The sequence below is a fragment of the Dendropsophus ebraccatus genome, chromosome 3 (genome assembly GCF_027789765.1).
Source record: "Dendropsophus ebraccatus isolate aDenEbr1 chromosome 3, aDenEbr1.pat, whole genome shotgun sequence".
In the NCBI taxonomy this organism is placed as follows: domain Eukaryota; kingdom Metazoa; phylum Chordata; class Amphibia; order Anura; family Hylidae; genus Dendropsophus; species Dendropsophus ebraccatus.
The window spans coordinates 189,952,346-189,979,802 of NC_091456.1; the positions used below are offsets into that span (position 1 = coordinate 189,952,346).

Below are 27,457 nucleotides of genomic sequence, written 5' to 3' on the forward strand. Positions count from 1 at the left end.
GCTGACCTGGTAGGCTCCGCCTCCATGACAGGAAGCCTCGCCCCCATCGCGGGCGGGACGGGGGTGGGGGTTACCGGGACTGACGAGGAAGCAGCAACAGGTAACTCCCAGCCCCTACCATCATTTAGCCAGCTCTGCTATACACTAATCAGCTCTGCTATACACTACATAGTCAGCTCTGCTATACACTACATAGTCAGCTCTGCTATACACTACTTACTTAGCCAGCTCTGCTATACACTACTTACTTAGCCAGCTCTGCTATACACTACTTAGCCAGCTCTGCTATACACTACTTAGTCAGCTCTGCTATACACTACTTAGTCGGCTCTGCTATACACTACTTAGTCGGCTCTGCTATACACTACTTAGTCGGCTCTGCTATACACTACTTAGCCGGCTCTGCTATACACTACTTAGCCGGCTCTGCTATACACTACTTAGCCAGCTCTGTTATACACTACTTAGCCAGCTCTGCTATACACTACTTAGCCAGCTCTGCTATACACTACTTAGCCAGCTCTGCTATACACTACTTAGTCAGCTCTGCTATACACTACTTACTTAGCCAGCTCTGCTATACACTACTTAGCCAGCTCTGCTATACACTACTTAGCCAGCTCTGTTATACACTACTTAGCCAGCTCTGCTATACACTACTTAGCCAGCTCTGCTATACACTACTTAGCCAGCTCTGCTATACACTACTTAGTCAGCTCTGCTATACACTACTTACTTAGCCAGCTCTGCTATACACTACTTACTTAGCCAGCTCTGCTATACACTACTTAGCCAGCTCTGCTATACACTACTTAGCCAGCTCTGCTATACACTACTTAGCCAGCTCTGCTATACACTACTTAGTCAGCTCTGCTATACACTACTTACTTAGCCAGCTCTGCTATACACTACTTACTTTGCCAGCTCTGCTATACACTACTTACTTTGCCAGCTCTGCTATACACTACTTACTTTGCCAGCTCTGCTATACACTACTTACTTAGCCAGCTCTGCTATACACTACTTACTTTGCCAGCTCTGCTATATACTACTTAGTCAGCTCTGCTATACACTACTTATGCTGATGTCGGCTCCTCACAGCCCTGGCCCACCTCCCCCACCTGCCAACCGGCTGGATCCTCACATGTCCCCCTTCTCCTCCGTCCTCCTCTCCCAGACCTCCTGCTCTCCCTCTTCAGCCTCCCCCACCTCCAGCCTTCTCCGTCTTCCTCTCCCGGACCTCCCGCTCTCCCTCTTCAGCCTCCCCCACCTCCAGCCTTCTCCGTCTTCCTCTCCCGGACCTCCCGCTCTCCCTCTTCAGCCTCCCCCACCTCCAGCCTTCTCCGTCCTCCTCTCCCGGACCCCCGCTCTTCCTCTTCAGCCTTCCCCACCTCCAGCCTTCTCCGTCCTCCTCTCCCGGACCTCCCGCTCTCCCTCTTCAGCCTCCCCCACCTCCAGCCTTCTCCGTCTTCCTCTCCCGGACCTCCCGCTCTCCCTCTTCAGCCTCGGATACCTCCGTTCAGCTCCGACTCTTCAGCATAAATCATTTCCCTAATATAAGAGTGTGGCCGAGCCAGACTCTATTATCAGAGAGACACCGGCAGCGGGGGTCTGTTACACATAGTGGCCGACCCCTGCTGTATATGGAGCGGGCTCAGGAGGGGTAAATGCCGCTGTCAGTTGTGACAGCGGCATCTGTACACTTACATAGTCGGCACTAGCGATCGCAAAGTGCCGGCTATTTAAAATTGGCGCCAATGGGAGCGGAGGTAGAGCAGCGGAGGTGACCGCAGGGGGCAGTGAGAGGCATACAGAGAACACGGACGGCGCTCAGATAGCCGCCGGACGTGTTCTCTGCGCTATACTTTATATTAAGCTGCCAAATAGTGCAGCTTTAACATAAAGTATCGATACCAGGAAATCCTGGTACCGAACCGCTTTTTTTGCCTGAAATTTCGGTGCATCGTGCATCCCTACTACAACTATGCCTACTGGTAACTACAAATGCGGCAACTGCAACTGGTGTGAATACTGCCGTAATTGCAAAAGTGTAACGTTGGGAGGAGTCTTTTCCCGGATTACAGATATGATATGCTGTAGAACAAAAAATGTTGTATACGCTATCCTTTGTAGCTGTGGTGTATTTTATGTCGGTAAAACCACCAGACCCCTTAACAAAACACATAAGATCTAGAAGAACAAAAAAAAAGTGTTCCCCGTTTAATACAGCATATAAATGAGATGCACAAAGGCGTTGTCCGCCACCTTAAATTTATGGGACTTACACGTGTTTTCCAAAAAAATGGCAGACACTAATAGGTTAGTATTACAAAAAAGAAGCAAAGCTCCTCCTGCAAACTAACGCACAAAGTGAATGTGATCTTAACGAACGTATCGATCTGAGTATGTTCTTATAATTCTCTGTCCAAGTTAACCATAACAGAATCTGTACCTTCACAGATATAAAGAGGTGTCTAGTTTTATTACACTTGGTTACGTTCTCTCACCTGTGACCTAGGAAGCTATTTAGGTTCACAGGTGAGCGAGTGAAGAAGTGTCTGAGGAAGCGCGCATGCGCGCGTGAAACGGCTGTTACACTGTCAGCTGCTGTATGGCGTCCTCCGTCGACTGCTACACACTCTGCACGATGTTTTAAGAATTATTCCAATAAAGAAGATTTTTAAACAGCGAGTGCTTTCTCTCCTCTCTCTACTGTTGGAATTATATATTTTTGCTGTTACTGCATTTCCATGAGAGCCCCCCCCCCCCCCCCCCCCCGTTACATAGGCAACCAGCTGAATTTATGCCCATTATTACCAGTAGTGCGACTGATTAGTGCCGGTACACTGTTTCTTGCATGTTGGATTGTATACTTATATACATAGGTCATACAGCTACCAATAACACCAGTATATAAAGAGCAGATATCCCCACACATATTACCACCATACTGTTACTGACCAAATACAGTATACCAAGACTGATATTGCCAATGATACCAGTATATAGGAGGGAAATATTATTACCACACATATTACCACCATATTGTTACTGACCAAATCCTGTATACTGTGACCAATATTACCAGTATACACGGGGGGAAATATTACCTCCACACCACAACCATCACTACCATATTGTTACTGACCAAATCCTGTATACTGTGACCAATATTACCAGTATACACGGGGGAAATATTACTACCACAACCACAACCATCACTACCATATTGTTACTGACCAAATCCTGTATACTGTGACCAATATTACCAGTATACACGGGGGAAATATTACCTCCACACCACAACCATCACTACCATATTGTTACTGACCAAATCCTGTATACTGTGACCAATATTACCAGTATACACGGGGGAAATATTACTACCACAACCACTACCATCACCACCATTTTGTTACTGACCAAAAGTATACTAAATCCAATAACACAGTACCAGATAACAAGTAACAAATAATACCGCCACATACTAACACCATCGCTGCTACTGATTAACATCCACTGTACACATATCACTATCACCTCATCCAGTCATATAGAGGTACCCAACTGTATACAGGTTCCGTACACCATATACATTACAGTGCAGATACATCAAGTGACTCACAGGGGACGTCTTCTCTGATCAGAGTTCTTCCCTTTTCATCTTCTTCTCCATCTGCCCTGGGCCGTTATGAGAACTTCTCCGAGCCACGAATCCACAGAATCTGCCAGACAAACATAATAGGCTCCTCACTCTGGCACCATCCTCATCTCTCTACACACTGCACATCTGTATTGGCCCCTTTACACCCTCATATAGTGGGTAGGCTGACTCTATGTAGCCTACTTATAGTATATGCCCCCTCTGCCTCCTTATAGATGCCCCCCTCTGTGTATTCCCTCATATAGATGGCCCCCCTGTGTATTCTCCCTTATAGATGCCTCCTGTGTTGTCCCCCTTATAAATTCCCCTTTATGATGTCCCATGTATAGATGCCCCCCTCCCTGTGTTGTCCCCCTTAAAGATGGCCCCCCTAATATCCCCCTTATAGATGCCCCCGTTATCCCCCTTATAGATGGCCCCCCTAATATTCCCCTTATACATGCCCCCCTGTTATGCCCCTTAAAGATGGTCCCCCTAATAAATGCCCCCGTTATGCCCCTTATAGATGGTCCCCCTAATAATCCCCCTTATACATCCCCCCGTTATCCCCCTAATAGATGGTCCCCCTTATACATGCCCCCGCCAGTTATCCCCCTAATAGATGGTCCCCTTATACATGCCCCCAGTTATCCCCCTTATAAATGGTCCCCTTATATAATCCCCCCTAATAATCCCCCTTATACATGCCCCCGCTATCCCCCTTATAGATGGCCCCCTTATACATGCCCCCGCTATCCCCCTTATAGATGGCCCCCTTATACATGCCCCGTTATCCCCCTTATAAATGGTCCCCTTATATAATCCCCCCTAATAATCCCCCTTAGACATGCCCCCCTGTTATCCCCCTTATACATGCCCCCCGTTATCCCCCCAGTTATCCCCCTTATAGATGGTCCCCCCGTTATCCCCCTTATACATGCCCCCCCCCTGTTATCCCCCTTATCCACCTAACATTGTTCCCCTATCGCTGCTCTCTTCTCCCCGGCTGCTGCTCCGCTCCCTGGGGGTGTCCCGGGGATTCCCGGCCGGCGCACACATCAGGAAGCTCAGTGTGCGACGGGGCCGGTACTTCCGGTGCAGGGAGCGTCTCTAACATGCACTCCCTGTGCCGGAAGTCCCGGCTACGCACACTGAGCTTTCTGATGGTCATAGAGCAATTTTAAAGAAAGTTTATTTTTTAAAAAGGTTTTAATTTTTTAAAAACAACCAAATAAGATAAAAGTTACACAATTTACATATTGTTGTAATTGTACTAACTAGAGGAACATGAACAACAAGTCAGTTTTACCCTAGGTCGAACAGTGTAAACACGAAACCTCCCCAAATAATAATAATGAAAAAAATTAAGCCTGTAATTACAAAGTACAATAAGTGGCGCAAAAAATAAGGTCTCATGTGGGTCTCTAGATGTAAAAATACAAGCGCTATGGCCTTTTAAGCACAAGGAAGAAATAATGAAAGTGCAAAAATAGGAATTGGCCCGGTCCTTAAGGGGTTAAAGACATTACAGCAAAGTTGGATCAGCCTGGAGGGCGTTTTCCCACTGTAATCCAGGCCGCCATTGGGTAATACAGGGGATTTCCAGTGATGATGATTGTGGGATTTTGTTGTCAGCACATTCAGCTTCATACAGAACAAAGTATCACTGAGAAGATTTCATTCCCTCAGACCTAGGAGGGGTTATCTGAGGGTTTCCTTTATATTTTTTTAGCAGTTTATGTTGATAGAATTATTTCTTTTTTATCCAGGCTTTAGGATTGTTCCCTTATGTTTGTAGTCACTGTTTCCATATGATGAATGGAATAAAGGTCCAGCAGGTAGTATGACACCATCTCCTGCACACAACACTTCTCACTTCTATCCTCTTTCCCCTCCAGCTGTTCCTCTCTATTACCTCCATCCTCTATGTGTCTTATAGTGTCCAAAATGTGTTATTTGTGGCCCATTAAGCCTGTATATATCTATGGACACTGGGGGAGGGGCATGGGCACGGCCATCTTATGGACAGAATCACCACAAAGCAGGACGGCACAGCCTGGAGGAGGGGGGGCTGATTATAGCTCTATGGGGTACACAGGGAGCTGCTGTCAGTAAGTGCAGTGAGTACAGTTACTAATACTATACACTGAACTATTTTACTATAAAATGCAGATTTTCCTTCATAATCATTTAGAATTCTTTATATTCATTTACCTCATTGTGAACAAGAAAATGGCTTCTCCCTGTTAGTTTTTCAATTGAAACATCTCCCACATTCAGAACATGAAAATGGCTTCTCTTGCGTGACTTTTTTGATGTATAACAAGGTCTGCTTTCCGATGAAAACATTTCTCACATTCCGTACATAAAAATGGCTTCTCCCCTGTGTGAGTTCTCTGATGCCTAGCAAGAGCAAATTTCTCAATAAAACATTTTCCACATTCCAAACATGAAAATGGTCTTACCCCTGTGTGAATTCTCTGATGCTTAACCAGAGCTGATTTCCGAGTAAAATAATTGCCACATTCTGAACATGAAAATGGTTTCTCTCCAGTGTGAATTCTCAGATGCTTAACAAGATCTGAAGTCTGATTAAAACATTTCCCACATTCCGGACATGAAAATGGCCTCTCCCCTGTGTGAATTCTCTGATGTTTAACAAGATTGGATTTATGATTAAAACATTTGTCACATTCTGAACATGAAAATGGTTTCTCCCCTGTGTGAGTTCTCCTATGCGTAACAAGAACTGATTTCTGATTAAAACATTTCCCACATTCAGAACATGAAAATGGTTTCTCCCCTGTGTGAATTCTCTGATGCTTAACAAGATCTGATTTTAGATTAAAACATTTCCCACATTCTGAACATGAAACTGCCTTCTGTCCTGTAAGATATTTTCCACATTGTAAATATGAAAACTGAGGCTTTCCTGTATTTTCTCTTTGATGTTCATCGTCTTCTCTGTAAATGTCAGCTTGCTGTGATGGATCAGAAGATGGGACTTGTATAACAGGATGAGATGAGAGATCTTTGCTGTGAGGGGCTGAGGGTGTATCTGGGATAGTGGACAGCTCCTCATATGTATCTTGTGTGATATGATCCTCTGAGGAGATCTGATGTCCCCCTGAGCTCCTGGTAGAATCATCTGCAAAGGAGAAAACACCATTTCTCTTATTTCCCAGTAATAGAAGCTTATACATATTGCAGACATGGAAAGTTACTCTTTTTTATGTAACATAATAAGAATGATCAGATCTGTTCCCATCCACAGGAAGTGTCAGGGAGAAGAATCTAGAAGCTGGAGGCCGGGTAGGTGACGTCCTTAAAAGTTAAAATAAAAATAAAAAACTCTTCTCAAATAAAAAAAACAATATATCTGTATAACGCCAACAGATTCAGCTATTTTTTTCTTAAACACACACAGAATACAGAGGTTACATTTACACATTTACATTAAAATATATAAATACAGATACAAAGGGGGTGAGAGACCTGCTGGCGAGAGCTTACAGACTAAGAGGACTGGGGGGGGGGGGGGGGGGGACAAGACGCAATAAGTGCTTTATTTGCCAATGGTCCAGCCATTATACATAGTCAGAAAATGTCTATAAGTGTTGGGTGAGCCAGTCACCCACCAATGTCTGAGTACAGGTAAAACATACATGGAACAAGAGGAGATATAAGGTAGAAGGCGAGGGGATAGCAGAGGGAAGACAAGATTAGGGAATGTTATAACACTGTAGAGATGAGTCTTCAGGACATGTCTGACACTGTGGGTGTTGGAAATGAGTCTGAGGTCTTTGGGTAATGAATTCCAGAGAACTGGTGCAGCACGAGAGAAGTCCTGGAGGCCGGAGTGAGAGGTTCTGATTATGGAAGATGTTAGTGTAAGATCATTAGCAGAACGTAGAGCGCGGGTAGGATGGGAGGTGGAGATGAGGGAGGAGATGTATGGAGGGGCAGAGTTGTGGAGAGCTTTATGGGTGAGAGTGACTGGTTCAGGGGGAGACATCAGTGTAACGGCTGGAGAGGAAGATGAGTCTGGCTGCTGCATGCAGGATAGACTGGAGGGGGGAGAGCTTAGAGAAAGGAAGAGCGATTAGTAGGGAGTTACAGTAGCCAAGACGGGAAGGGATCAGGATGACAGTCAAAGTCTGAGCTGTGTCAGTGGTGAGAAATTGGCGGATTCTGGGAGGTTTCTGAGATGTAGGTGACAGGAGCTGCAAGAGCTTGGATATAGGGAGTAAGAGATAGATCTGAGTCCAGCATAACCCCCAGACATGGAGCTTGATGCACAGGAGTGATGCTAGTATCACAGAGTAAGAGGGAGATGTCGGAATTGGGTTGGTTAGAGGGAGGGAATACAAGGAGTTCAGTTTAAGAAAGATTAAGTTTGAGAAACGGAGAGGTCATAGTGTTAGAGAGAACGGAGAGACAGGGATAATGTAACGGGAAGAGGAGTATAGCTGGCTGTCGTCAGCATACAGATGGTAGTCAAAAAATAGGACTATTGACCCCCTACATACCAATAACCTGCTGGACCCCAACCAGCATGGCGTTACTGGGGGCAGATCACAACTTGAAAAGAAAGAGAGAGAGGAGCGTTTGTGTGTGTTGGGGGCGGGGCTTAGACAAACCAGGGAGTGAAGAAGAAATGAAGACACCAATTGGAGCTTCAGGGACCTGCAAACAGCGGGAAATTCAAACATTGACTCAGGAAGGATGGTAAGTGTAAAAACTATGTTTGTGATTGTTCTTGTTCTTTTTAATCAGCGTCGGAGTTGTCCCTTAAGTCGGATAATTGTTAATCTGGAGTTGCGGTCAGTTTGTGTATAAGCTATAATATATTGGGAGAATATAGGACCAAACCGTCTACGCTGAATAGTGGTGGGAATAAAGGGCCATGAGGTCTTGTCGGAGGCCTTTCCTGCATCTAAACTAAGTATAATGGTCAAAGGTCACGAGGGGTCATATACTCGGGCATTAAAAAAATCGATTCTACTAACAAGCACTCCAGCATTATAGTGTTCACTGAACTCTACTGTCAGTCAGTACCGAGCCATGTCTGTGAGCGCTGGGACTTTCTGTGTTTGGTCTCTTTTTTTGAGAAAAGACCAAATATCATGGAACACGGAGCACAGCTCGGCCGCATGTAACTATATAATTATACAAAATAAATTAATATAAAAGTGAGTATATTACATAACTGCTTTTCCTGTGCGGCCTGCACTGCTGGAGTGAGGAGCAGATTACTGTTGGACAATTTAAACTGTGATATTGTAACTTGGTTGTTGTTTAACCATCATATATCTGGGATTTGTACCACTGATGCTATATGCCATGTTACCATTACTGTGAGATGTTTTCTGTATTGTATGCTTTATTATTTCTGACTTTACTTGTCAATAAAAAAAAAAAAAATCACAACAACGGGTACGCGGTAAGCATGAGATTCATAGTGATATATTGTCCGCTGGGACTGTGCTGTATATTAGAATTTAGGCTGAATGATTATATAGCTGGAAAACTGACAGGACACAGAACTTATAATATTCCACACAGAATAGTTACAGCCGGTGACTGAGGAGAAGGTGTGACTGTTCTCTGCATTTAGTGGTCACTACTCACCTGGGCGGTTACCTGTAGTGATGTCCTCCTTATACTGCTCATCACTGCTGTCATCTGTCTCTTCTTCTTCTTTTACTGTCACACCTGCAGCATTGATCTCAATTAGATCTTCCCCCTGATTCATAAGATGTGAGAGAAATATTGTAAAAGTCATCAGACAGTAGGAGAAGTCAGGTGGGATGTACAGATCATAGGGAACATCTCCATCTACCTGATCCTGATCCTGTGGGAGAAGAGGACGGGGACATCTCTCTGGTGCTGTTCTCTTACTGGATCTGACTGGAGGGAACACATACAGAGACTGAATTCATTCTTTCCATCCAGATAATACAGAGAGGAGGTGTGTATATAGTCCTGTCTATTACCTGCTGATGGGAGGGGCTGCTGATCCTCCAGCATCACATCCTTGTACTGATCCTTGTGTCCTTCTACATACTCCCACTCCTCCATGGAGAAATAGACCGCCACGTCCTGACACCTTATAGGAACCTGACACACACAATGATCACACAGTCATCCCCCCCACCCCTCCAGTGGTGTTACTGTATAATGTCCCAGCATTCCCAGCAGCCACAGTCTCACCTCTCCACTCAGCAGCTCCACCATCTTGTTGGTGACTTCTAGGATCTTCTCTTCCTCCATTTCCTCATGTATCAGGGGCCCCGGGATTGGGCTCAGGGTTCTTCCCCATCCTTCACACCCAGGGGCCCCACAGCGCCCACTAGAGGACTTCTTCACTACTGTGTAATCCTGTGTATGGAGAGACACATTACTATCACTCCATCCATTCCCACCATCCCTCACCTCTCCAGTCCTATCCATCTGTTATTCCATAGAGAAGAATGATGTCATGATGACATCACTCCCAGAATCCCTCACCTCTCCAGTCCTATCCATCTGTTATTCCATAGATAAGAATGATGTCATGATGACATCACTCCCAGAATCCCTCACCTCTCCAGTCCTATCCATCTGTTATTCCATAGATAAGAATGATGTCATGATGACATCACTCCCAGAATCCCTCACCTCCCCAGTCCTATCCATCTGTTATTCCATAGATAAGAATGATGTCATGATGACATCACTCCCAGAATCCCTCACCTCCCCAGTCCTATCCATCTGTTATTCCATAGATAAGAATGATGTCATGATGACATCACTCCCAGAATCCCTCACCTCCCCAGTAAGCAGGAAGAGTATGTGTAGGGTGAGGGTTATTATCCTCTCGGCCATCTTGTCTCTGTCTCTCTCCATGGTTGATGGGTCGGTCTCTTATATAGAAGATATCAGCAGAGGATCCTGGAGTGGAAGAATCTGAATAGATGAAAGAGGAAACAATATAACACAACTCAGCACAGGCCTGAGAAAAAAAACGTTCTGGCTCCAGTAATGTATCCAAACAGGACAGAAAACTACCCAGTCCTGAAGGGGTTAATCCTCCCGCTGCCCCCCAGCTCCTTCCCTCCGCCTGCAGAGCTGTACAGGAGCCGTGTGCTTCCCCTGTGCTTCCAGGACCTGCCATGATGTCACAGTCATGTGATCAGTCACATGGAGGAGGAGTCACATGATCAGGGTCTGCTGCTCAGTGTATGCAGGACTCTGCTGTGCTGGATGAGCTGAAGTGATGTGTATGCAGCAGAGCTGTCTGTGTGTGATGTGTGTGGAGCAGAGCTGTGTATGTGTGTTATATATGCCTGCAGCAGAGCCCTGTGTGTAATGTACATGTAGCTGAGCTGTATGTGTGTGTAATGTACATGTAGCTGAGCTGTATGTGTGTAATGTACATGTAGCTGAGCTTTATATGTGTGTAATGTACATGTAGCTGAGCTGTATATGTGTGTAATGTACATGTAGCTGAGCTGTATATGTGTAATGTACATGTAGCTGAGCTGTATATGTGTGTAATGTACATGTAGCTGAGCTGTATATGTGTGTAATGTACATGTATCTGAGCTGTATATGTGTAATGTACATGTAGCTGAGCTGTATATGTGTAATGTACATGTAGCTGAGCTGTATGTGTGTAATGTACATGTAGCTGAGCTGTATATGTGTGTAATGTACATATAGCTGAGCTGTATGTGTGTAATGTACATGTAGCTGAGCTGTATATGTGTAATGTACATGTGGCTGAGCTGTATATGTGTAATGTACATGTAGCTGAGCTGTATGTGTGTAATGTACATGTAGCTGAGCTGTATATGTGTGTAATGTACATGTAGCTGAGCTGTATATGTGTAATGTACATGTGGCTGAGCTGTATATGTGTAATGTACATGTGGCTGAGCTGTATGTGTGTAATGTACATGTAGCTGAGCTGTATGTGTGTAATGTACATGTAGCTGAGCTTTATATGTGTGTAATGTACATGTAGCTGAGCTGTATATGTGTAATGTACATGTAGCTGAGCTGTATGTGTGTAATGTACATGTAGCTGAGCTGTATATGTGTAATGTACATGTAGCTGAGCTTTATATGTGTGTAATGTACATGTAGCTGAGCTGTATATGTGTAATGTACATGTAGCTGAGCTGTATATGTGTAATGTACATGTAGCTGAGCTGTATATATGTGTAATGTACATGTAGCTGAGCTGTATGTGTGTAATGTACATGTAGCTGAGCTGTATATGTGTGTAATGTACATGTAGCTGAGCTGTATATGTGTAATGTACATGTAGCTGAGCTGTATATGTGTAATGTACATGTAGCTGAGCTGTATATGTGTAATGTACATGTAGCTGAGCTGTATGTGTGTAATGTACATGTAGCTGAGCTGTATGTGTGTAATGTACATGTAGCTGAGCTGTATATGTGTAATGTACATGTAGCTGAGCTGTATATGTGTAATGTACGTGTAGCTGAGCTGTATGTGTGTAATGTACATGTAGCTGAGCTGTATGTGTGTAATGTACATGTAGCTGAGCTGTATGTGTGTAATGTACATGTAGCTGAGCTGTATATGTGTAATGTACATGTAGCTGAGCTGTATATGTGTAATGTACATGTAGCTGAGCTGTATATGTGTAATGTACATGTAGCTGAGCTGTATGTGTGTAATGTACATAAAACATAGAAGATTCTTGGCAGAAAAAGACCACTGGGTCCATCTAGTCTGCCCTTTAAGTACTTCCCTTCTTATTATCTTAGGATAGATGTATGTTTATCCCAGGCATGTTTGAATTCTGTTATTGTAGATTTAACAACCACATCTGCTGGAAGTTTGTTCCAAGCATCTACTACTCTTAGAAACATAGAAACATAGAAGATTGTCGGCAGAAAAAGACCACTGGGTCCATCTAGTCCGCCCTTTTAGTATTTTCTTCCTTATTATCTTAGGATAGATATATGTCTATCCCAGGCGTGTTTAAATTCTGTTATTGTAGATTTACCAACCACCTCTGCTGGAAGTTTGTTCCAGGTATCTACCACTCTTTCAGTAAAATAATATTTTCTTACATTGCTTCTGATCTTTCCCCCAACTAACCTCTCACTGTGTCCTCTTGTTCTTGAGCTCAGTTTTTTACTAAAAACACTCCCCTTACTCTTACTCTTTAAGTAAAATAATATTTTCTCACGTTGCTTCTGCTCTTTCCCCCAGATAACCTCTCACTGTGTCCTCTTGTTCTTGAGCTCAGTTTTTTTACTAAAAATACTTTCCTCCTGAACCTTATTTGTCCTGTAAGATACTAAAAGTTTTCCATCATGTCCCCCCTTTCCCTTCTTTTCTCTATACAGATTCAAATCCTTAAGTCTTTCCTGATATGGTTTATGCCTCACACCCTCCACCATTTTTGTGGCTAGTCTTTCGACCCGTTCAATTTTATCAATGTCCTTTTATAGGTGGGGTAATAATAATAATAATAAATTTATTTGTATAGCGCCAACAGATTCCGCAGCGCTTTTTTCTATGCATACAGTACAGAGGTACATAATACACAGTGAAATAATTAGAATAAATAAAAATAACAAAAGTACAAACAAGACCTGCAAGTTGGAGCTTACAGGCCACAATTTGGGTTGACACCAGGCATAAGTGCTTTATTTGTCCATGGTGCAGCCATTGCACATAGTTAGAAATACAGGATGAGCCAGTAACAATGCCAGTATCTTATTGCAAGTAAACATATAAAGTGCAGGAACCGTCAGAGATATAGAGCGAGGGAGACAACTGAAGGGAACAAGTTTAGGGAACACTATAAGCCTGTAGAGATGAGTCTTCAGGACGTGCTTGACACTGTGAGTGTTGGAAATGAGTCTGAGATCTTTGGGTAATAAATTCCAGAGAACTGGTGCAGCACGAGAGAAGTCCTGGAGGCCGGAGTGAGAGGTTCTGATTATGGAGGATGTTGGTGTAAGATCATTAGCAGAACGTAGAGCGCAGGTAGAATGGGAGGTGTAACGGCTGGAGAGGAAGATGAGTCTGGCTGCTGCATTCAGGATAGACTGGAGAGCGGAGAGTTTAGAGAAAGGAAGACTGATTAGTAGGGAGTTATAGTAGCCAAGACGGGAAGGGATCAGGGCGACAGTCAGAGTCTGAGCGGTGTCAGTGGTGAGAAATTGGCGGATTCTGGAGAGGTTTCTGAGATGTAGGTGACAGGAGCTGCAAGAGCTTGGATATAGGGAGTAAGAGATAGATCTGTGTCCAGCATAACCCCCAGACATGGAGATTGATATACAGGAGTGATGCTAGTACCACAGACTGAGAGGGAGATGTCGGGTTTAGGTTTCTTAGAGGGAGGGAATACAAGGAGTTCAGTTTTAGAGAGATTAAGTTTGAGGAACAGAGAGGTAATAGTGTTAGAGACAGCGGACAGACGGTCACTAGTATTTTGCAGGAATGCAGGGGAGATGTCATGGGAAGAGGTGTATAGCTGGGTGTCATCAGCATAAAGATGGTATTGCAGGCCAAACCTGCTGATGGTCTGTCTGATGGGGACTGTACAGAGGGAGAAGAGGAGGGGACCCAGGACTGATCCCTGGGGAACCCCAACAGAGAGAGGTAAGGGAGAAGAAGTAGAGCCCGAGAAGGATACGCTGAAGGAGCGGTCAGAGAGGTAGGAAGAGAACCAAGAAAGAACAGAGTCCTTGAGGCCAAGAGAGCTGAGCATGGAGAGGAGGAGCTGGTGGTCCACAGTGTCAGATACTACAGATAGAGCTGAGCATGGAGAGGAGGAGCTGGTGGTCCACAGTGTCAGATACTACAGATAGAGCGGAGCATGGAGAGGAGGAGCTGGTGGTCCACAGTGTCAAACGCTGCTGAGAGATCCAGGAGAATCAGCAAGGAGAAGTTTCCCTGTGACTTGGCCTTCAGGATGTCATTTGACACCTTGGTGAGAGCAGTTTCAGTGGAGTGAAGGGATCGGAAGCCGGACTAAAGAGGGTCAAGAAGAAAGTTATTAGAGAGCGGGTAAGGCGAGAATAGACCAGACGTTCTAAGAGTTTGGAGATGAAGGAGAGATTAGAAACAGGCCGATAGTTGGCTGCACAGGAGGGGTCTAGAGAATGTTTTTTCGGCAGTGGGGTTATAATAGAGTGTTTGAATGAGGGAAAGATACCAGAGGAGAGGGGGAGGTTGAATATTTTGGTGAGGTGAGTAGTGACAGCGGGAGAAAGGGACTGGAGGAGGTGTGAGGGAACAGGGTCACTAGGGCAGGTAGTGGGACGAGAGGAGGAGAGGAGCTTGGCAACTTCTTCCTCTGTCGCTGGGTCAAAAAAGGAGAGCGATGAGGGAGTGGGAGAAGGAAGGGGATCTATGAGAGAAGTTATAGGAGCTATGGGACTTTGGGGCTGGGAGGTGATGTCATAACGGATGGTGTCAATTTTGGTTTTGAAGAAAGAGGCCAGGTCTTCAGCGCAGAGGTCAGTGATGGGTGTCTGAACTTTGGGCTTAAGAAGAGAGTTAAAGGTGTCGAAGAGGCGTTTTGGATTGTTTGAGAGTTAGGTCTCCAGAACTGGACACAGTATTCCAGATGTGGCCTCACCAGAGCTCTATACAGCGGGATCACAATCTCCCTCTTCCTACTGGTTATACCTCTAGCTATACACCCCAGCATACCATTATATATACAGCCCAGCATACCATTATATATATTTATACAGCCCAGCATACGATTTGCTTTCCCCACCGCCTGGTTGCACTGGTGACTAATTTTAAGGCTGTCAGAAATCACTACCCCTAAATCCTTCTCTTCTGAAGTCTTTTCCAACACAGTACTGCTGATGTGATACTCGAATAGAGGATTCCTCCTCCCCATCATTTTCCATATTACTGACACCTCCAGGAATATCAATCTTATTGCACAGTTTTGTGGCATAATAAAAGAAATCAATGAGATTAGTCTGACATGATCTGCCCTCAGTAAAGCCATGCTGGTTTGGATCCATCAAATTGATGATTCTTAGGTGATCCATTATCTTCTTTTTTAGAAGAGTTTCCATCATTTTCACTACTACAGATGTCAGGCTCACTGGCCTGTAGTTACTGGGCTTATCTCTACTACCCTTCTTATGGATTGGTATAACATTAGCCATTCTCCAATTATCGAGGACATCTCCTGTTAGCAGGGATTGGTTATACAGATCTGTCAGGGGGGCAGCAATCACAGATCCAAGTTCTTTAAGAACCCTGGGATGGATCCCATCTGGACCCATCGCCTTATTCAACTTTATACGGGCAAGTTCCTCTGCAACTTCAGCCTCTGAAAATACTGGAGCTGAACCCATATAACTGGAGGCAATGCTGTGTCCAACCATCCTGTCATTGTGAAGGCCTCCTTCTGAAAACACTGAGCAGAAGTAACTATTCAAATAGTCAGCGACCGCTTTATCTCCATCAATAAACGTATTCTCCCCATTACTTATTTTAGTAATGCTGCAGCCATTCTTCTTCTTCCTGTCACATATATATCTGAAGAAGGTTTTATTCCCCTCCTTAACAGATTTTGCCATTTTGCTTTGCCTCCTTCTGTATAATTTTATACGTCTCTCTGTCAGCCTCATTTCCAGTCTCCTTATACTTCATATACGCTGCCTTTTTTCCTTTACAATGGCCTTAACCTCTCTAGTAAACCACAATGGATTCTTCTTCCTTTTACTTTTGCTAACTTCTCGTACATGTAGTCCAGTTGCCTTTAATATGGCATTTTTTAATTCTGCCCACTGAGTGCTCGCTCCTGATTCTTTATCTGAATACTCCCCCATTTTCTTTAGAAAAAAAAAAAGGAAAGCATAGCTGAGCTGTATATGTACAGCATCACAACTATGGACCAGACGTCTGTCAGGACCATAAAACTTTCACACTTCTTATCCTCAATAATTCCCCGTTATGTAATGTGTGAGAGGCTGCGGGGGTCTCCCGGCTCCAGAGATGGTGGAGATCGGGGTCACTCTGTGTCGCCTTTGGCCGCTGTTTGTCCTTGAGAAAGAGTTTGATCTCTTGATACGTGTTGGGCTATGAGTAGAACCTAGTGAAGAATATACTGAACCAGTTACCGATTCGGATGTCCCAGTGTTCGATCACCCCGGGAGGATGGCAGCGAGCCGGGCAGAGGTCTCTTTGGGCATGTTGCATTGTGAAGTGACGAAATCCTCACCACTCACCAAGTGTAATTTACCATTTCTAAAGACTAGTTCACACAGAAGACGTTACCGCTCCCAAAGTCTACGCTGCATTATCCACATTTTCCCCCATACACTAATATAGGAGGGATAAAACATCATTTCTATATACATATTGGTGTTTTTTGGGTTGTTTTCCCCCAATTCTTCAACAGAAATTCTGGCACAAGATAAAGAATCACATGACTGTAGGGGATAAAATGCGGGATAAAAGACAAAAGAAATATTTATAGTAATTTATACTTAACCCCTTAACGACCGGGGACGTACATTTACACCCCCCACTGCCTAGGCATTAACACAGGAGGACGTAAATGTAGGCCCTGCCAGAGTCCCGGGCTATGGAGCGGGCTCATGAGCTGAGCTCGCTCCATAGCCGGTGAGGACCGGCTGCTTTCTGCAGCCAGGCAGTCACCCTCAATGGCCGCCCGCCATTAACCCCTTAAACGCTGCAATCGTGCCACAATCGCAGCGTTTAAGTGTTAGAGACGGCAGCATCTCCGGTCACTTACCAATCGGGACCCCCGCAGTGTGTCTGCGGGGGTCCCAATCGCATGGCCTGACTGCCAGAGGTTTCTTACCTTCCTCCATGCAGTCAGGTCTTCAATCTTCTGATTCAGTCTGCCACAGCCCACAGTCCGGCTCTATCAGAAGATCAAAGATAACACTGATCCCTGCTATGCTATGGCATAGCAAGGATCAGTGCATGTAGTCTAATGTATAAATGTAAAAGTCTCCTAAGGGGTCTTAAAAAGTGTAAAATAAAAAAAAATCAATAAAAGTTTTAAAAATGTCCCAAAGCCCCTCCCCCAATAAAAGTGAAAATCACCCCCCCCCCTTCCCATTCTATACATAAAACACATAAAAATAATAAAGCTAATTAACATATATACCGTAGCGTGCGTAATCGTCCGATCTATTAAGATAACACAATACTATTCCCACACGGTGAACGGCATGAACAAAAAGTGGTAAAAAAACGCAGAGATTGCTTTTTTAGAATGACATTTTATGTATAAAAATTTTTTATAAAAAGTGATCAATGCATCTGATCTAGAAAGCAAGAAATGTTACTAATAAAAACTAGAGGTCATGGCGCAAAACATGACACCCCATACGACCCTGTAGATGAAAACATAAAAGCGCTATAAGAGTCACAATACGGCCATTTTAAATACAACTATTTGCAAAAAAAAAAAAAGTTTTACTGCTAATAAAAATAGTAAAAGGTTAAAAAACGCTGTGTTCAGACTGACCTATAGAATAAAGAAAAAATGCCAGTTTTACCGTAAAGTGAATTACGTAAACATGGAAGCCCCCCAAACAAAAAAAATCAATCAATCATAGTTTTTACATTTATCTCCTCCCTCCAGAGTCTGTCTCAGTTTGGATTTTCCGCTGTTTGCAGGTCCCTGAAGCTCCAGTTGGTGGCTTAATTTTTTCTTTACTTCCTGGTTTGGGCTTTCCCATGATACACTTGGTCTCCTGTAATGTCTAACTGTCTCTGTAAAACAGTTAGATGGCTTACATCTTGTTCAGCCAATCAGAGCTGAGCAACCTAAGTCATCTAACAAAGGTAGGCTGGCCTAACAAGGCTTAGACCCGCCTCCCTCGTCACAAAATGGCTTCCACAGAGCAGCCTGGGGTTAATAGTCATTAGGTAAGAATGAGTTTACTTCACTTCCTGGTGGGGGGTTGAGGGGGGAAAAATAGGGAAGGGGACAGATAGGTGATTGGAGCATATTACATGTAATATGTTTCAATTACTGTGAAAAAAGCTTTTAGCTGGAGTACACCTTTAAGGGGTTGAAGGGGTATTCTGTTAATACATAACTTTTCATATGTTGCTGCCCATGGTGAGACTAACAATTCCTTCCATATTTATTATCTATTCAGTCTCCTTCCCCCAGTTCTAAACTGCTACTTTCTGCTAAAGAGCTTTTCTCTCTGTCTCCCCCTCCCTTCTGAGACGGCGATGTAAACAAGTCCCTGGCAGGCTTTGGCTATGTTCTCACTACAATTTTTCTGTTGAAATTGACATCTTTTATTTCGCGGTTTGGCTACCATTTAATAGTAAGAATGGTGAAAAAAGGAAAAATGGGTGTGAACTTAAAAAATAACGTCCGTTGTTTGCAAAAGACGTCAGAAAATAATAAATCGACACCTTTTATCTTACTTTTACTTAGTGTCATCATAGCCTTTATCTGAAACTCTGTAGCTTCTTTGTAATGCAGAAGTTGCAGATAGGGACTTGTTTACAACAGAGAGAAAAGCTCACACACAGATTTTTGTGTCTTCAGCAGAAAGCAGCAGCTTAGAACTTAGGGAAGGAGACTGAATCGATAATAACACTATGGAAGGTATTGTTAGTCTCACCAAGGGCAGAGGGGAGGCTGATTATAGCTCTATGGGGTACACAGGGAGCTGCTGTCAGTAAGTGCAGTGAGTACAGTTACTAATACTATACACAGAACTATTCTACTAGACATGAGCAAATTTACAGAAGAAATGAAGGGAATCACTTTGTTCCTATCTGACATCTGCTCATCAGGCTGCAATCTATGAAACTGGGAGAAGTTTCCCAGGACTGGATCCATCTTTTCAAGCAGACTTCAAAGCCGACAGTCTGATGAGCAGAATACAGATAGGAAAGAAGCCATTCCCTTCGTTCCTACTGTACATTCACTCATCTCTATTTTTCACTATAGAATTTTCCTTCATAATCATTTAGAATTCTTTATATGCATTAACCTCATTGTGAAGAGGAAAATGGCTGCTCCCTTTTGTGAATTTTTTTCATGAACCACAAGATGTGATTTCAAATTAAAACATTTTCCACAAACTGAACATAAAAAATGCTTCTCCCCTGTGTGAATATTTTTATGGTAAAGAAGACTTGATTTCTGAATAAAACATTTCCCACATTACGAACATGAAAATGGCTTCTCCCCTGTGTGAGTTCTCTGATGCCTAACAAGATCTGATTTCTCAATAAAACATTTTCCGCATTCTAAACATGAAAATGGCTTATCACCTTAGTGAAATCTTTGATGTCTATCAAAAACTGATTTCCGAGCAAAACATCTTTTACATTTTGGGCACGAAAATGGCTTTGCCCCAGTGTGAATTCTTTGATGAGTAACAAGACCCGATTTGTGAGTAAAACATTTTCCACATTCTGAACATGAAAATGGCATCTCCCCTGTGTGAATTCTTTGATGGGTAACAAGCTTTGATCTCTGAGTAAAACATTTTCCACATTCTGAGCATGAAAATGGCCTCTCTCCTGTGTGAATTCTTTGATGTTCAACAAGTTTTGACTTCCTTTGATAACATTTCCCACATTCTGAACATGAAAATGGCTTCTCCCCTGTGTGAGTTCTGTGATGCATAACAAGTTCTGATTTCTGATTAAAACATTTCTCACATTCCGAACATGAAAGTGGCTTCTCCCGAGTGATTTTTCCCATGCCTAACAAGATCTGATTTCTGAATAAAACGTTTCCCACATTCCAAACATAAAAATGGCTTTTCCCCTGTGTGAGTTCTCTGATGCTTAACAAGATCTGATTTCTCAATAAAAAATTTCACACATTCTGAACATGAATATGGCTGTCCCTTGTGTGAATGTGTTGATGTTTAAGAAGACTTGATCTGTGAGTAAAATATTTCCCACATTCTGAACATGAAAATGGTTTCTCCCCTGTGTGAATTTGTTGATGTTCAAGAAAATTTGATTTATAAGCAAAACATTTCCCACATTCTAAACATGAAAATGGCTTCTCCCCTGTGTGGAATCTTTGATGGATAACAAGATTTGATTTCCGAGTAAAACATTTGCCACATTCTGCACACGAAAATGGTTTCTCCCCTGTGTGAGTTCGCTGATGCTTAACAAGATCTGGTTTCCGAGTAAAACATTTCCCACATTCTGAACAGGAAAATGGCTTCTCTTCTGTGTGAATTTTCTGATGTCTCTTTAGATATCGTTTACGAGCAAAAATACTTTTACATTGTGAACATGAAAACCGAGGCTTCCCCGTATTTTCTCTTTGATGTTCATCGTCTTCTCTGTAAATGTCAGCTTGCTGTGATGAAGCAGAAGATGGGACTTGTATAACAGGATGAGATGAGAGATCTTTGCTGTGAGGGGCTGAGGGTGTATCTGGGATAGTGGACGGCTCCTCATATGTATCTTGTGTGATATGTTCCTCTGAGGAGATCTGATGTCCCCCTGAGCTCCTGGTAGAATCATCTGCAAAGGAGAAAACACCATTTCTCTGATTTCCCAGTAATAGAAGCTTAAACATATTGCAGACATGGAAAGTTACTCTTTTTTATGTAATATAATATGAATGATCAGATCTGTTCCCATCCACAGGAAGTGTCAGGGAGAAGAATATAGAAGCTGGAGGCCGGGGAGATGACGTCCTTAGTAGTAAAAGTAATTAAAACTCTTCTCAAATAAAAAATAGGACTACTGACCCCCTACATACTGATAACCTGCTGGACCCCAACCAGCATGGCGTTACTGGGGGCAGATCATGACTTTCTCTAATTTTCTGCATAAGTCACGTGGTGCAGTGACGTCACCAACCGGCCGTTCTCTGGCTACATACGTCCTTGGTAAGTGCTCAGACCCTTCCACACAGCTCTCTGGATTACCCTCCCTGAACAAGAGACGTTACAGCAACTCCCCGGACCAGGACCTATACTGTCAGGGTGGAGGAGGTTTCTCCCCAATGCAGGACACACTGAACCCCCCCCCCCCCCCGGCTACTTACTATACTCGGTGCCTATTCCAGCAGCAGTGCTCTCAGCTGGCAGGCGCTCTGTGTGTGAGGCCGGAGACAGTGTTGGAACATGAAAGGTAAGTATATAGCACTGCTCCGAGGGGACAGTGTGTGTATGAGAGTATATATTATATATACACATAAATACATACAGGGGGACAAACAGGGGGCATACCTGGCTACTTAGGGGGAAGGGGGGGAGGTTGGGCAGATGTTGCCTTCAACATGGATTCTAAAATATGAAATCCAGTTGGGACAGGTTGATCCATCTTCCCTCCATGTCTGGTCACTGCAGATGGTATCAGGAAGCTGGACTGGAGGTTATTGCTATGTTATATGCCCGAACACCTGGAAAGTTCCAGCCCCAATCAGATTTGGGTTCTTATAGGAGATGGAAGAGGATTCTTGTTCTGCCAAGTAAAGATAACTTCACTTGAGAACTTCAGTACAATCCAGGTGAAATATCTTTTGTAGGTGCAGGTACAGGTGATAGTGCTTGAGGTAGTGACTGATAGTAGAAGGTAGAAGAAGCAGAAGTGTTGCTTGACTTCAGTTTCAGGGACTGTCTAGGTGACCTTGGCTAATTGGTGCAGTACTCTGCCAGGATGGTTGTGTAAGATAGCCTAGTGTTGTATAAGAAGAGGACCTCATACTCACGGTTAGAATAAGTAGAGAATAAGACCGCCTTTTACCAAACAAGTCCAGTGACTGTCAGCTTTGATAGCACGAGTCCCAGGCTTGAACTATTGGGAGAAGCTAACCCCTCAAGGTTCCTCGAGAAAACTGAGCAGGTATCAGTGGAATACTTCAGCTTAGGTTCTTTGTCCCACTATGGATCAATCTCTGTTTTGGTTTGTCCTGAGTGGTTAGACGGATTCCTGGCGTAGGCAGGATGGAACCCAGGTGACAGTTACCCCAGCTTTGGGCTTAACACTGCACAGTTACTTTCTCTCAAACTCTCACAAATACTACAGTCTCCATCCAACTGACTGACGCCATCCCACCAGGAACCAAGGGACCTACATAGGGGTGACTGGGACCATCCTCCTATTGGTGGGGAACATACCAGAAAGGAAGAAATGTAAGCCTTTTCCCTCCAGTGAGACACCAAGTGGAGATATTGCAGAAAGGCAGCCATCATCCCAGAGTGTAACACCTCCCAGATTGAGTCACCTATAGACAGGTGGTATACAAGATGTAGTGGCTCAGCTGTACTGGGACACTACATTACCTAAAGCCTGGAGGTCGCCCAACAAAGGGGAGAGAGTAGAGAGAAGGTTCCTGATGATAAGAAGTACATCCTCTGCTAATGCAGTCATGGTAATATCACAGAGTATGGTGGTGACTGTGCGGAGGGTGTTACAGGGTGTATGTGGTATAGTAAGAGACAGAGAGAGGGATTAGAGAGAAGGGGGAGAGGGGGCAACCTTGTGCTGTTCCTGTGAAGATGTCGAAGGGCAAAGTATTATGTCTGTTAATCTGGAGTTGCCGTCAGTTTCTGTATAAGCTATAATATATTGGGAGAATATAGGACCAAACCGTCTACACTGAATAGTGGTGAGAATAAAGGGCCATGAGGTCTTGTCGGAGGCCTTTCCTGCATCTAAACTAAGTGTAATGGTCAAATCATGATCACTGAAAAATTCTCGACTCTTCCTAAAAATTCCTAACCCTAACAAACACTTGAGAATTTTAGTGCTCAAAGAACTCTGTCAGCCATTACCGAGCCATGTCTGTGAGCGCCGGGACTTTCTGTGATTGGTTTTTTTTTTTAACTGAGAAAAGACCAAATGTTGTCACAAAGGAGCACGGACCCTTAGATTTAGACATATAGTTTAAAAAATAAATTAAAGTGAGTATATTACATAACTGCTTGCGATCAGAACCGCTGTCGATTTTTTTTTTTAATTCACAACAGGTACGCAGTAAGACTAGGCCAGTCACTACAGATGCAGCAGCAGGAGACTGATATATTGTCCGCTGGGACTGTGCTGTATATTAGAATTTAGGCTGAATAGAGAACCAAAGCAGACGCGCGGGCTGGAGCTCCGTCCTGAGAGGCACCCAAAAAGAGTGTTTTTTGCCCTGAATACCCCTACTTTCAACCCGAAATTGCTCACCCAAGACCCGGAACAGAAAGGGGCAGCAGTTGAGCCATAATAAGGGGCTCCCCACTAAAGACAAGCGGCATGCTGCCGAGACCGGCGGCCGCAGTCAGACAGCTCCTACCCCACGAGACTCACCGGAACCGGCTGGGGCCGACACCGCACGCACCTAAAGGGAGGTTAGTAAGCATATCACCCTCCCGCCGCCAGGCCCTCCACTGTGAGGGAGCGGTCCCCGCACCTGACTCCAATCATCGCCAGGAGTTACTCTGCTGCTGCATCGGGGGTCTCGGCTCTCAAACCCCCAGTGCAGACCCCACACACCATCGAGGCGTCCTGTACCTCCCTGCTCCCTGGTCCGCATGGCTGGGGGCCATCTTGGGGTCCTCCTTCCCCCTACTCACCGCGTAGTGCGGGAAAACAACAATAGCAGCCTTCCCCTGCCTGACTCCTAATCCAGGAACATAATACTTGCACAGCAGCACCACAACTAGGATCACTCAGCTTCCATTTCTAAGGAAGCCTCTATTGTCCACTAGAATAATAAATCATTATATTTGGGGTGTGGAACCAATTGTCTGCATTTCTATGATTTCTTATGGGAAAATTTGCTTTGGTGTAAGAGTGGATTTGGATTACAAGCGCGGTCCCAGAACGAATTATGCTCCTAATCCAAGGCACCACTGTATTTCTATCTTTCTCTTTCCTCCCTTTGGCTCCAATCATTTACTGTACTCAAAGTTCCTCCAACAGTTGTATTCAAGCACACAGCGCCACCTACTGGCCGAATGTTTAATTGCATTGCAACACTTGTGCTCTTGTTTGAACATTTTTTTACCTCATTTTGTGCCGCTATGCTGGCCTTTCAGTGGAAAAACATTTGTGTTAAGGCTACGTTCACAAAGAGCAAAAGGGGTGGATTACGCGAGGAAATATTTCCGCCTGAAATCAACTGAATTCCAAGCAGAATGTAAGCAGAATCCCTGCGTATTCCGCTAGGAAAGTGTTCAGCTCGTAATCAGCTCAACAAATTCAGCGCGGAATACTCGAGGAATCCGCACTGAATCCGCATGCATTCAGCGAGTATTTGGCGAGTAAACTAGACTATACCAAAATATATACTAGAATCCTCCCCGCCCCCTTTTTTCCCCCATTTCAGCGCTGATTCAGCGCGTAATTTCCGCTTGTATTACGCGCTGAATACGCGCGCATTCCGCGCTGAAACTGAAAATCAGAGCCCCATTGGTTTGTATAGGCTTCCACTAGCGGAAGAATGAACATGTTCATTCTTCTGGCGGAAAGCGGATTAGCCGCGGAACATTTAGTGCGGAAATTCCACCGTGTGAACTGCAGAGCAGAATTTCCATTCAACACAATGGAAATTAGCTTTGCACCTATTTTAACAGCTGAAATTTCAGCGCTGATTCAGCGCAGAAATTCAGCTGCTTTTGCTCAGTGTGCCCTAAAACATCCACAAGCTCTCCCCCTGGCGTACTGGTGGCCAACAACCAGTCTATGTAAACCCAAACCACCAATCACTTCATGTTTCCATACTGTAATATACGATGGAGCTCCATAAAAAGCAGTGACTCTCTCTCCACCATTTAGCCCTTTGTACCGTGATTAATTGACCTCCGGTGCGGTACACCTCGCAGTGACCACTTTCTATTACTCGCACGTTTGTGAGGCCCACACTTAGCCGGAGGCCAAGTCCGATGCGGACCAGACTGTCTGTACTCTCATCAGCACCTAAGATTTTTCAACTTCAGTGACATGGCCTAGCTTACCTCCCAAGGATCAGCGCCAATAGATTTTACATCCTCATTCGGATATGGACAAATTCCTTACTCCCCAGACAACGGGACGATCTCGACGCACCAACAAGTCGAACTTCCCTTCAATCCCTACTCAAAAAACAGACAAAGTCAAGCAAACTAAAGGGAAGCTACCCCATCAGGTCGCAACTCCATCTTCCTCTTCGGACACCATGTCCTTTAAAAAGTTGCCTACCCCTCCGCCTTCTTCTTCCCCGAATTCTCTGTCTCCTGGAGGAGAGGACTTCACTACTGCCAAACCTGCACAGGCTACAGCAGTCGCCCAGGCAGTCCAGTATCCTTTTGCCACTGTTTGACAAACGCCTTGAAGTCCTGCACACTTCGATTAACAATGCGTTATCCCAAATTACATCCAATTCACAACGTATTGGAGAGCTGGAAAAAAGAGTCGGCGCCTCAGAAGATAACATAGGTTCTAGCCCAACCTCGCTCTCCACCCAACAAACTCAGACGAAACAACTCCTAGATCGCCTTGAGAATCTGGAAAATAGGAATCGGAGGAATAATCTCCGATTCATTGGCATTTCTGAGTCAATTAAAGGGGAAGAATTGTTCACAGTCCTAGCACAAGACCTCATAAAGGCCCTGGACCTACCAACGGAACATATCATGCCTCCCATCGAAAGAGCCCATCGTCTGAGTAGAGAGTCTGCTGAGCATCGTAATAATCCGAGACCGGTCATTGCTAAATTTTTTCATTACCTTACCAAGGAACGAATCCTACATACCTACAAACAAAAAGGCCCGCCGACCATCCGAGGACACCGGATTCTGATTTTTCAAGATTTCTCTTCCTCAGCGCAAAACCTTCTCAGAAGTCTGCAGACACCTGGTGGACAATGGCATCTGCTTCTATCTGCAATATCCGGCTTGTCTGAGAGTCACCTCAGAAGGCCGAACCCTCAGCAGCTGCCAAACATCACTTTATTCCAAATGATTAATGATATTCACTCATAGCAGATCCCATGATGATAATTTGTTTTCTTTGCTACTTCTTCTGCCTCTTTAAATGATGAGCGTACTACTGTATATGTACATATTGCTCTTTGCTCATCATTATGCAAGTTTTGTTCTCTGCAGGCTAATAACCATATTTTTTCCTATTTCTCCTCATGCAGTGTGCGGCAGGCTGCGCGAGTCACCCTCCTCCCTTTTTGCTCCTGCGGTTCCTGTTCGCTGGGACGGGTGTCGGGGAGCCACTGGTTTGTCTCTTTGTTTCATCGTCTCTTCAGATCAGGTATAGGATGACAGCACCAAAATCCAATGCGCCAACACTCATCCTGAAATTGCTCTCGTGGAATGTGGCGGGACTTAATTCCCCGGTTAAACGTAAGAGTCCTGACACATCTCTATCGCTTTAAACCACAACTAGCGCTACTTCAAGAAACTTACTGGCAGTCTGGGGACAAATCCACTCTTAAAGCTCCATGGATAGGCACTTGTATCTTGGCCCCCTACTCCAACAAATCACGAGGGGTGGCAATTCTCATAAATAGAGATCTTCCTCACACAATTCATGATCAAATCATAGATCCAGATGCTAGATATATATTTTTGGACATTACTATCCATGACACTAGATACTCTGTCCTGAACACATATGCTCCTAATGCAGCCTTTTACTCTAACATCCTACAGCTCTTAACCACGAAAAAACAACATCCTCTAGTTCAGGGGTCCTCAACTGGCGGACCGTGGTCCGAGCCCCTGGTCAGACTTCCTAACCGCCCGGGACGGACCGGATCCGGGGCGGTTAGGAGGTCCTGCTCCCCACCACACTGCCTCCCGTCCCATAGGCGTACTGTCCTTAGATGTCAGTATGCCTGTG

The 27,457-nt window shown here is 44.4% G+C and overlaps 1 protein-coding gene and 1 pseudogene across 1 annotated transcript in view; both read right to left on the reverse strand.

Moving 5' to 3' along the window:
- Positions 1–4,833: 4,833 nt before the first annotated feature.
- LOC138786775 (zinc finger protein 501-like) overlaps positions 4,834–27,457 on the reverse strand; it is a 64,013-nt gene continuing 41,389 nt past the window's right edge. Inside the window, exon 3 of the mRNA XM_069963818.1 lies at positions 4,834–6,791. Coding sequence (XP_069819919.1) covers positions 5,920–6,791 — 872 coding nt within the window. The 3' untranslated portion in view covers positions 4,834–5,919. The remainder of the gene's footprint in view (positions 6,792–27,457) is intronic.
- LOC138787592 (zinc finger protein 84-like) lies at positions 19,265–22,827 on the reverse strand (annotated as a pseudogene).